General features: G+C 41.2%; 2 protein-coding genes and 1 long non-coding RNA gene across 3 annotated transcripts; 2 read left to right on the top strand and 1 right to left on the bottom strand.

The window, feature by feature from the left end:
• Positions 1-388, top strand: LOC123966533. Its single transcript, XR_006824018.1, has 2 exons — positions 1-91; positions 171-388. It is a non-coding gene; the product is annotated as an uncharacterized LOC123966533 (long non-coding RNA).
• A 557-nt stretch (positions 389-945) lies between these two features.
• On the bottom strand, positions 946-5,462 carry crybgx (crystallin beta gamma X). The gene is made up of 6 exons (XM_046042677.1): positions 5,419-5,462; positions 4,920-4,968; positions 4,674-4,795; positions 3,205-3,340; positions 2,025-2,164; positions 946-1,151 (listed from the first exon to the last, which is right to left on the bottom strand). Exons 1-6 carry the CDS (start codon positions 5,460-5,462, stop codon positions 1,019-1,021), a joined length of 624 nt encoding a protein of 207 aa, XP_045898633.1. The 3' UTR covers positions 946-1,018.
• On the top strand, positions 4,463-11,094 carry LOC123966534 (lactase-like protein; the record flags this gene model as incomplete). The annotated part of the gene is made up of 8 exons (XM_046042678.1): positions 4,463-4,829; positions 7,769-7,876; positions 8,477-8,639; positions 8,735-8,895; positions 9,873-9,960; positions 10,611-10,720; positions 10,787-10,915; positions 10,999-11,094. Coding segments are annotated over exons 3-8 (711 nt in total), but the record flags the coding sequence as incomplete, so codon positions are not given.
• Between the last annotated feature and the right edge of the window lie 1,020 nt (positions 11,095-12,114).

Raw genomic sequence — 12,114 nt, 5'->3', positions numbered from 1 at the left:
CTCGACTTATGACGAGGCCCACCTGAAGCCAATCATGCAGCACATCGCCAAAAATGTTGTGACTGTAAATGACGGGAAAACAAAGTTCCAGGTGAGTTTGCTGACAAAGCAGAAGAACTTGTGGTTTTGTTTTGAGCACAATTGCCCCTAAATGTGGCGTTCCTCTACAGGCCGTCAAGAACAAATACTCGAGCAGCAAGCTGATGAAGATCAGCCTCCTCCCTCAGCTGAGGTCCTCCATCATCAAGAACATGGCGGCTGCTCTACTCAACAATCCTTGAGGTGGAACATCTACATTTCATCGGGACATTTGATTTGCACTTTATATTTTTATCACTGCGACAAATTTAACTAGTGTTTTTTTTTAATAAAATCTTTTTAGAATTTCTCTAAGCTTTGTGATTCAGCCCCCCCCCCCCCTCCCTCTGTAGTACAGATTTCCCTCCAGTGCACCTTGAACTGCCCATCAAGCCTGGGATGAGACACTGCACAGCTTCCAATCAGAGGCTGTTGAAAGACATTTCTTCATAACAAAACGGGCTGACTTGAGCGTTGGTCTACCTCATACTAAGCAAGCGCCTTAGTTGTATTGTAAAGTTGTGGGCTTTAATTTTTTGGCAACATTATCTCTGTACGGGTCTCATACTCTATGCATTTTAATGTGTCCACATTTCATTTTGTGGCCTTGACTTTGTTCAAAAAGTGAAATAAAATGTTTACCTTGCAAATTCTTAACTCCATCTGTTACCAACAAGAATGTTAATGGTCTGCGGCATTATTTTGGGACCTGGATTTGATTGGGCCAGTTATCCTTAAATCCACAAGTTTTGAACTCGCGTTCTACCCTGTTAAAACACTTTCTATTAATGAGCTGGTGCACTCGGGTTTAGAACATTTTTACTGATGTAATCAGACGACTCAAGAAGGGGGGGGAAAATACACATCTTTGTCTTTTTACAGTTTATTACAAAGTGTTCGGCTGACAGGCTTCGTGTTGGCAGGACTTCGGCGATGGCGTTTAGTTGAAGCGGACTCTGCGCATGGAGCCCACGGTGTTGCTCTGACTGCCCCAGTCAGAGAAGTTGTTGTAATCACGCTTCTCCAGGACATAATGAGGCCCTCTGTAGTTTGGCTCCTGATAGACCACCCATCTGCATACAACACACGGGGGGGTTAGATCAGTGACTACTAGTCAATTTCCAAAGGCTATTTGAGTGAAGGCTCAAGTCAGAATTTAGTCACACAAATGATGAACTGTGACAACTGGTCAACTTAAGGAAAATGCAACGCTTAATGTTTTCAAACAAATGGCAAACGTTCTAGCTGTGTTCTGCCATATATGGTCAGTTTAAATATTTTTGGGCTGTTGGGTCAGACATTTAAAAACATAACTTGGCTGTGGCAATAAGCACTTTTATTAAATCAAGTCAATCTTTTTTATATATATATATACACACAGACTAATTATTTACCGGCTGAAAATTAACTTATGACCTGGTCAATGGTCAGCTCTAAGATTGAAACCTGATCACTTTGAAAAGTTGAAGTTAATTTTTGACTTTGGAAACTGCTTGTGAGAAATCGATCTCACCACAAGGTTCATTTAGTAGCTGTGCTGGAGCCTTTGGTCATATCTCAGTCTCTATCAGCAGATTGTGTTATACTGTACTCTGCCAACCAAGAATAACCTTTTAGCTTTGAAGTCAATACAGACAAAACGTCTTAACAGTGAAATTTAAACATTACAATTCAATGAGATGTGAGCAAACTAAACTCTGAGGAAGAGGAGGATCATGTGATCAAAAACTCCAGGACAGCCAATAAACGGACCTTGTGGTGAGATTGTTTGAGACTTTACTCAGACTTACCCAAAAGATGTACAAATTGTTCTCGCCTGCATAACAACCACGAACATATTGCACGCTGCACTTGAGGACGCCACGATGTACATACACCTGATTGATAATGTGTCGACATGTCATCAGGGACAAAACGAGAGAAACCAGGGGAGATGTTTCACTTACGCTCCTCCGAGCACGCGGATGGAGGCGACTCTGTTGAGGTTGTACCGGCTCATCAGGTTGGGGATGTCATCCTGGATCTCCATCTTCTTACCAGAGAAACTGCCTCGCTCAAACAGCTGAGCTCTGGCAGGGTTGTTGTCCTGAAAACACCAGGAATATACAGAAAAACTGCTAGTGGGGGAATGCTTGAATGTTTCTGAACAATAATTGGCCATCAGGTACTGCAGAGGTATTCTGATTCTGTGCCACAAACAGAATACGTTCACACCAAACTCCTTAATTATTCCTCTGGAGTCTAAGATCATTGTGCAGTTTTACCTTATATTGTTTACCATATAAAATAAGTTTCATCTCAAATGCATGTAGTAGGTGTTTTGGGCAAATACAGCTATATGTCTAGTTTATTATTTCCCCAAAGTGCACAGCTCTGTGTAAATTCTGTCGGATTCTTGCTAATCTGATTTAACGCTGTGACACTTTCCAATACAGCTCGCAAATTACAGCGTACACATTTTGTACATGCGGGGTTCCAATGAAGTACTTACTGGGTAGCTATAGGTAGAAGGAAAGAAGTACAGGGACAGTTGAGGGAAGCTAGAACTAAAAGCCTACATGTGACACTTTCACACATCAGATGGATCCTCACTGGACGCTAAAACTAATCTTTTGCTATAGTTATTTAAAAAAATGTAAACATTTATATAGCTATAAAGGCACTCTCTTCTTCCCAGACATAGCCTAATGTTTTTCTCCCCAAAAACTACAGAAATGTAAAATAAAAAACTAATACATTTTTTTTTTCTTCATTTTATAATGACTTCACAATGTAACTACTGATTAAGTATTTAGCAGTTAAATTATTTTTATTTCTGACTCCCTTTTTTTAACACTTTAGGTACCCAACATGCATTTTATTGATACGCCGCGTGTGTGCTTAACTCCAGTGTTGTGGGCAGACTTTACTAACAAACCTACAACAACTGTTTCTACCTGGTATGTAGATTTAAATATATGCTTTGAGATTTGTTTAAGTCAGATAATAGCTGTTACTGATGAAGCAGGTGTGACTTTAGAGGCTTAAACCAAGAACCACAGTATTCACACGGTTTATACAGATCTGTTTGTCTGCACCTGTAACGGCTGTATGTTGTTGTGTGTTTTTGCCAGCTTCATGTGTCACCTGTTTGACAGCGCGGACAGAGGACACGTGGTCCAGCTGAGCGCACCACTTGTCGTAGCAGCTGTACTCTCCCCGTTCGGACATGTCCCACAGGTACTGACGGCCCCGGAAGTTCTCGTGCTCGTAACCGATCCATCTGTGCAAGAGCGAAGAAGAAGAAGAGAAAGAAAAGTCAAAGACGGATGCACACAGCAGCAGCATGACAAAAAAAAAACAACAAAAACATACTAGCAGAAAAATGCTGAACAGTGTTGCTGTCAAAAGTTTACACAACCTGCAGGCCTTAAGGTAGATCTGTCTCTGAGCAGATCCCATGACGTTCGGTAGACAGAACAAATTGTGATGATTCGAAATTTGAATTTCAACAATTAGACCATTATAACTGTCCATGATATGATGAGTTGTCGTACAAATGTGTTAATCAAAATGTATATCAAGGCTACATATGACTCGTCGTTTCAACAGCATTTCAGTGACTAGATTTTGCTGCGAATTAGGTCCTAAATACATGTTTACATATGTGGTTACATGTATCCCAGACATTTTAAAAAACACGCAGTTGTGTGTGTGTGTGTATTATTTTATATATCTTTTTTTTCTCTTTCAGGCGAAGATAAAAACAAAATTTTAATTTCACCTGCTTTTTAACTGAATACAGACTAGATTTGGATTCATTTCCTAAGACTAATTGTCTTATTGTTAAAACCACAGTTTAAGATCTCTATGTTTTCTTGGTCCAAGGCTCATCCGTCCACCAAACTTCAATTTAAAGCTTAGTCCCAATTAGACTCCTGTCCCCTTTTACTGGTGTGCCAACACGTTTTGACAAATAACCGCAGGTCTCAATTAGAAGCCTGGTCTGTTTTTTGTAGTACATTATAATATATTATAAGTTCTTTGGATGAATAAAACCTCTGAATGCCAACCAGGTCGCTTGCTGCTCCAAGCTGCTTAGACTTTCTGGTATGGTAATTTTTCTAAAAGTAATATTCACGCTGGTCAAAATAAACAATTTGATAGTAGCCTATTTCCCGTCTTTGCTGAGCAAGAGTTTTGTGTGACATGAATTAACTGTCACATGTCATATTCCAAATATAGGGATAGTAAGTTCAGCGATTGAAGCAATTAAAAGCCTGCGCTATTAATTGAAATTACATGATATATTTAATTTTGCTCAAACACAGATTGACAAACTGGAATTCAAATACAAATACATATTTGTTGATTACCGTCTGGACCACTGGGTTTTAGGTATCTGGTATAATTAACTACATTTACTTTTAAACTCTTGGAGTTCCCTGAAGTTTGATAAAATGATGAAAAAATATTACTGAAGTCCACAGAAAGGTGACGAGAAGGCTTCAGATACTTTGCTGTTAACTTCATCTCCTCTTTTCCTTGTCTCTATTGTACGCCTGTGTGTGCTGCAGTGACCTGTTGTCGACTCTAGGCGGTGGTGTAAGACTTACGCTCCGCCCTCCACCTGCACAGAGTTACATCTTTCTGGGAAGTTCTTGTCACTGAGCCTGACACAGTCAGAACTCAGGTCCAGCCGCCTGCCGGCGAAGTTCCGCTGCTCGAAAAGGGTCACCTGAGGGCAGAGATACCGCAGGAAAAATGATGAAGTATGTTGATACACACTCACAATTCAATACCGTAGGTTTAAAACATATAAAAAAGGGACCACATCAATATGGAAACGCCACTTGACTCACCCTCCCACTGGACCCGTAGAAGGCACGTTGGAGCACAGACCCCAGCTTGCTGTAGATATTAGAAGCATTTTAATGAATAATTCTACCCCAAACACACCGCTCAAAAATTAAAGTCAGAGTCACAAAGAAACTAATGATGGTGTGTGGAAATGAAACCACTGAAAATGTCATCTCTTGTGTCATTTTGGTCAACAAACATTTTTTTTAGAGCCTGTTTTCATTTCTATTCCCAACTGTTACAGATTACGACTCACGCTGATTTAAAAGTATTGCTGTGCTTCAGTCTTTCCGATTAAAACCATCGACTTGCACCTAAAATGTACAGTATGTGTGTGTGTCTCCTACAACGAGCCATCACTCTTCAGGTGATTTTGGGAAACTGGTGGTGGCGGAATCACAGAGCATGAGAACCAGCAGGAGGTGGGATGTGGAGGCACCACTGGCCCACCCACCTCGACACTCTGTGGGCCCCGGCTGGTGCACGGTGCTCTCAACATACCTGGTTTGTTGGGCTAATCCTGGGACCTTAGTAAAGATGTTCATGTCAGCTCTGTGAGGCAACAAGAAAGCCCCTTAAATACAGCAAGTTGAGGTGAGCCGAGCGGTACTAGAAAGCTCAGAGTGGTTCTGCAACGGTCGTCGGGGCCCTGGGCGCCATTGATATGCTAAACACACAACCATGGTCATGTTGTCTTCTCTGTTCACACATACACATCATCAGCCGCGAACACTGCAACCGCATGCGGAGCACAAAAAAAAAAACATACACGCAGAGCATTTGAAATTGATGTGTGCCTGCAGATATACAAACACAACAAGCAGAGAGAACAGAGCTTCTGTACACAAACTGCACACTGACATGTAAATGTGAGAGTGCAGTGCCAACAGTTTTGGCTTTGAACAATTCAGCATTTTTTTTTTTGCTCTGTAAACAATGCACCCTGTGATAATGGTTGTATTCATGCTTTGTGCGCGGCCAGCTCCAGCTCACTGTATTCACTGAAGAGGTCACGACCCCGAGGAGGGCTGCACTGACTCTGCAGGGGGGGGGGGGGCTGTCAATGAGTCATTTCCACTGCTGCAGATTTGTGTAACTGGTGACCAGCAACTGATGGCTCAGGGGTCTTGTTTCAATTTAAATCTTAGTGATGTGATGTAAACATCATTTACATATCCGACATATTGTTTCATTAAATGTTCTTTGATAGTCAAATCAAGCCCATTTTATTTATACAGCCTGAAATCACTAAGTCGTCTCTCGGGCATTTAAATCTGAACAATATACGACGCACTTAGACTTCAGTTTGGAGTTGGAAATGAAAGAGCTATAAAGGATGAATTCCTCCTCCAGGGTGTACAGAGTAGATGTCAGTATCAGTAATAGAATTACAATATAAAGTAAATAAACGGATGTAAGGTGTAATAAAATAATTCTGTACAATTTCTTCATATTAGAAAATGTTTTTAATAAAAAAGGATGAAGCTGTTGTCATATCTGCGGGGCCTGTGAAGTGAAGTTTTTAAATCTCTTGTGTTGTTTCCTACTCCTTCATCTGCTGATATGTAGCTTCTACTATAATCAGTTAATTTACATTTACTCATTTAGCTGACGCTTTTATCCAAAGCGACTTACAATTGCTATACATGTCAGAGGTCGCACGCCTCTGGAGCAACGAGGGGTTAAGCGTCTTGCTCCATTGCCATTATTTTATATTATGTGAGTTGTATGTTGGATGAGATTCACAGTATATGAGGTCAGGTGCAGGAAAAGAGCGCGAGCCGTTATCAGAGACAACCCTGCTACCAATAGGTGAACGATATATGACAGCTTTTATCCTCAGTGCACATCAACAAACATTGCTGTTAATGCGTTAGAGTTACGTTATATTTGCAGTCGTGGACAGATGCTACAGAGTCACTCAGTTATTGAGAACATTAACTTCACACAGGACACCATTATAGTACAATATCAGGTACTCGTTAAAACACAGAGGCTCATAATACGAGACATACAAAGCCATAAAATGCGAGTGGAGGACAGCTAGCCACTAACCCACTTTCTGTTCTATATATTCAAATCTATTTATCTATTTCTGTTAAGACACTGAAACTGAATTCAGTGCGCAGTGTTGTTTCTGAACTTGTCTTCATGGTAGATGAATGCCTAATTATATGCACATACAGTATGTAGGTGCAGGCAGTGACTTCAAACCACCAGCTGATTTTGAAATACATGTTTTGACATTTTATTCTTGCACCTTCGTCCACTCTTGGGGACAAATATAATGCAAACTGAACCACATACTGAACTCAAAAGACAAAATCTACATGTGGAACTTCACATGATGTAGTACATATTTGCAGGACTACTGGATTACGTGACACCGTATAGATGTTTCTTTTATTGCGTATGTGAAGGCCGCCGCTTTGCTTGATACAAATACAGGATGATAAGATTGAGAATAAACTGTAAATACTGATGCACCTGTTTCTAGAATGCTTCATCTTTTGATTTCGACTTGCTTTTTACTGTTAACTAGACCCACGCGTGCGCCTTCAGTGACGATATTTTGTGTTATGTTTTAAAGCCATGAAATGCTCTGAGACCGAGCTGCACATGCATCGGGCTTTCTAACGATAACTTTGCTTACAGTGTCAAAATCCCTCCTTTTTCCAAAAGATCTGTTTGCCCCAGCAAATTCACGCTCACACTTCACTGACTTCAAATGGAGCGGTATTCACTGTGTGTGTGTGTGTGTGGGGGGGGTGCTTGTTGCTGTATGTGGGCTGATGAATAGCAGAAAATGTCCTGGATGCTTCACTCTGTTTTGTTTTTGTGACATTGGCAGTGAACCTTTCGGTGACACTGGGGAACGTCGACTAGGTCCAGAAGCTTGGGGACGTTTCTCGTATTTTGGAGCAGTTTCCAGCGGAGACAAATGCAGGACGTGCAGCAGGTCAGACATCTATATGTGGTTCTGAGACAGACACTGAGCAAAGGGACAGATGTAGGGAGGGAAACAGCAGAGGCTTTGGCAGGAGGACTCTCAGGCAACTTTATCATTTTCACTCACTTATTTTTTTTAATCTTGGTCATCTTTTGCACCACTGAAGATAAACAACCGCTTGAAATGTCGCTCATCCTGACTGTGCTTGACAAGCTGGCTTACTTTCTGTCTCTGATAGCATTTTGTGTCAGCGTGTCTTACAGCTGGCTGAAATGAAACTAGATTCTTTCTTTAAATCCACGAGGTCTGATAATGACCGCCTCTTTTTTTCACTGGAAATTTGACAAACGATCCTGAGGTTTGGGGTTTGAGTTAGAATGGTTTTACTCAAAACCTGTGGACACCTGACACGTGAGTGCGTGAGTTTCTGAATCTTGGTTTTACTTCAACATATCTGTGCATCTGTCCTCCACTTGTCTGGCTCAGGGTAGACTAACAGGAGATGTAGCCTTGCAGCTGTTTTGACAGGTTTCGGATGCCTACACATTAACAGTAGCACGTACGTCATGATAGCTGTGAGATTCAAACTGGGTTTTTACTTTCCTTTAGTAACCGAAGACAGTGAGCTGCTTGCCGAAGATCACGATGCTGCAGTGGTGCACCCTGAGGCCGTACCATGTGCTTGCACTGGTGCTGTGTGTGTCAGCCAGTGAGGACTTTGACTGGACGAAGAACGAGAGAACGTCTTTCTATTACGGCACCTTCCCAACTGGTATGACATATGATTAAACACAAAATAGTTTCACAAACTACCAAAGTCACTGACAAGGTGTTGACATGTACTGTTTGCTTTGGTTTCCTCTGCAGGTTTCTCCTGGGGAGCTGGAACTTCTGCCTATCAGACTGAAGGAGCTTGGAACATAGACGGAAAAGGAATGAGCATCTGGGATGCGTTTGCCCACAAAAAGGGGAAAATATTCTCAAATGACACGGGAGACTCCTCGTGTGAGGGCTACTACAAATTCAAGGTGACATGCAGAAGAAAATGTTGCATCTGAAATTAAGAAATGTTTTACTGAATTAAGTTCAATTAAACATTGACTTAGTTTAAATGTAGTAAATTTAGGGTTAGAACAATCATCTTTCTCCACACTGACCGTATTCTGTATGGCCCCATTACAGCGCTTGATTGAAGCTATATGATGTTTACACTGAGTGAGATATTCGAATCCAAGATCCAAAGATTCAAATCCATGTTTTTATGGCTACACCATTCCCTCAAATGGAAATATTCTAGATGTCTTTCGCATCATTTTACAGACATTTTGGTATCTTTGGTATCTGGATCTCCACTCGAATTTAGAAGGTTCAACATTTTGGGAAGTACACTTATTCTCTTTCTTACTGAGAGTTACTTGAGAAGTTTGATACCAGTCTTTGTACGATGCATATGAAGCTACAGCCATAAAGACTGGAAAGAGGAATAAACAGCTAGCCTGGTCTGTCTAAAAGTAAGAAAGATTTGACTTCCAGAAGCCTAAACAAACGAGCAGGCAGGCAGCTTTTTTTCAGCTTTGCAGAGAGCCAGGCTAGCTGTTTCCCCCTGTTTCCAGTCTTTATGCTAAGCTAAGCTAATCACCTCCTGGTTCCAGAGTAGAATTAAAGTTCTAATTTAACTCTAACAAGCATATATTTGTCAAAATGTCAAAGTACACCTTAAGGTAAAGTTCTTTCAGCTGCAGAGCATGAGATTGTACTGACTGATCTCTCTGCTAGAAGGTTCTGTGAGGTTAACAGTAATAACGTGAACACATGAACTGGCGTTTATAATCAGTAGATCTCCGGGAAAAAGATGAGCTTTAATTACAGGAGCATCTGTTAGTGAGAATTACAGCTTACATAGCGGCAGGAAAGCAAACTAACATCTTTAAAAACCAGAACCAGCATCGATCTTTTCCATTTTGTCTTTACCTGCTGTGAAAATATTTTCTGATTTGTTTTTAAGGATGATATTAGCTTGATGAAAGACATGAAGCTGAACCATTATCGTTTCTCCATCTCCTGGCCAAGGATTTTACCAAGCGGACTGAAAAGTATTTCTATATTTTTATTCATTCTTTTCTATATTTTATTCTATTATTTACTATTTTTATTTGCGGAAATTGATTACTAAGTGAAGTCACCAGAAAATTAGCTGACATTAATTTTCATTTGCTGCTTCCAGCTTTTGAAATGTAAGGATTTGCTGCTTTTCTCTGTTCTATATTATTGTTTGTTAAATCTTTTTGGGTTTTGGTCTGTTGGTCCAACAAAACAAGCAATATGAAGATGATTTTTGACATTTTAAATAGACCTATAAAAACAGATTAATCCACAAATGTAATGGTAAATGGTCTGTACTTGTAGAGCGCCTTTCCAGTCTTACGACCACTCAAAGCGCTTTTTAAACTACGTCACATTCACCCATTCACACACATTCGTAGGCTGATGCAGAAATTACCACTCACACACCAATTAAACAGCATCCGTAGCAATTTGGGGTTCAGTATTTTGCCCAAGGACACTTTGACGTGCAGACCGGAGGAGCCGGAGGATTGAAACGCCGATCATCCGATTAGTGGAACCCGCTTTACCTCTTGAGCCGCAGCTACCCCAGTTAAAAACAAATAATCATTAGATGAAGCCCTAATTGTAAAGAAGTTATGTTTCATGCTAGTGAATATTGATATTAATTCTCCCTCAGGTGAACACATCAACGAGAAAGGAATCAAATACTATGATGACCTGATTAATATGCTGCTGGACAATAAGATCACACCCATTGTTACTTTGTACCACTGGGATTTACCTCAGGTGAGCACTAACCCTTTTGTTTTGAAATTGAAAAGGTGTGGCTACTAATAAGGTTTTACTCCTTAGGTCTTACAGGAGAAGTACGGTGGCTGGCAGAACGTCAGCATGGTGAACTACTTCAACGACTTTGCCAACTTGTGCTTTGAAAGATTTGGAAACAGAGTGAAGTACTGGATCACTTTCAACAATCCTTGGGTATGTCAGGAGAAACGGTGCATTCACTGTGTTGTGAACAGATGTAATGTTTGACTTCAGAGAGTGTTGTCTTGCGTTTTCAGTCCATTGCTGTGGAGGGATATGAAACAGGGGAACATGCACCCGGAGTGAAGCTGAAGGGAACGGGAGCTTACAAAGCTGCCCACCACATCATCAAGGTAAGAGATGGTGGTCCAGTTTGGTGTTGTTCTGTCTGAGCCGAGGCCAGATTACAAACCGATGCACGCACATCCAAACCAAAAGAGGGCAGATGCTGAGCAGAAAGTGAGCAAATCATGAAATAAACAAACGAACAGCTGACATGTGAACATTGGAGACCTGCAGTGTGCGAGCGGATTACGAGCTAGAGGCCGATAAACTAGAGGCCGATTAACTAACTAGAGGCCGATAAACTAGAGGCCGATTAACTAACTAGAGGCCGATTAACTAACTAGAGGCCGATAAACTAACTAGAGGCCGATAAACTAACTAGAGGCCGATTAACTAACTAGAGGCCGATTAACTAGAGGCCGATTAACTAACTAGAGGCCGATTAACTAGAGGCCGATTAACTAACTAGAGGCCGATTAACTAACTAGAGGCCGATAAACTAGAGGCCGATTACCTAGAGGCCGATAAACTAGAGGCCGATAAACTAGAGGCCGATTAACTAGAGGCCGATTAACTAACTAGAGGCCGATTAACTAACTAGAGGCCGATAAACTAGAGGCCGATTACCTAGAGGCCGATAAACTAGAGGCCGATTAACTAACTAGAGGCCGATTAACTAGAGGCCGATTAACTAACTAGAGGCCGATTAACTAACTAGAGGCCGATAAACTAACTAGAGGCCGATAAACTAGAGGCCGATAAACTAGAGGCCGATAAACTAGAGGCCGATTCACTAACTAGAGGCCGATTCACTAACTAGAGGCCGATTCACTAACTAGAGGCCGATAAACTAGAGGCCGATAAACTAGAGGCCGATAAACTAACTAGAGGCCGATTAACTAACTAGAGGCCGATTAACTAACTAGAGGCCGATAAACTAACTAGAGGCCAATTACCTAGAGGCCGATTAACTAACTAGAGGCCGATTAACTAACTAGAGGCCGATTAACTAACTAGAGGCCGATTAACTAACTAGAGGCCGATTAACTAGAGTAGAGGCCGATTAACTAGAGGCCGATAAACTAGAG

The sequence above is a fragment of the Micropterus dolomieu genome, unplaced genomic scaffold (genome assembly GCF_021292245.1).
Source record: "Micropterus dolomieu isolate WLL.071019.BEF.003 ecotype Adirondacks unplaced genomic scaffold, ASM2129224v1 contig_13633, whole genome shotgun sequence".
Classification (NCBI taxonomy): domain Eukaryota; kingdom Metazoa; phylum Chordata; class Actinopteri; order Centrarchiformes; family Centrarchidae; genus Micropterus; species Micropterus dolomieu.
This window is presented reverse-complemented; position numbering and strand designations above follow the sequence as displayed.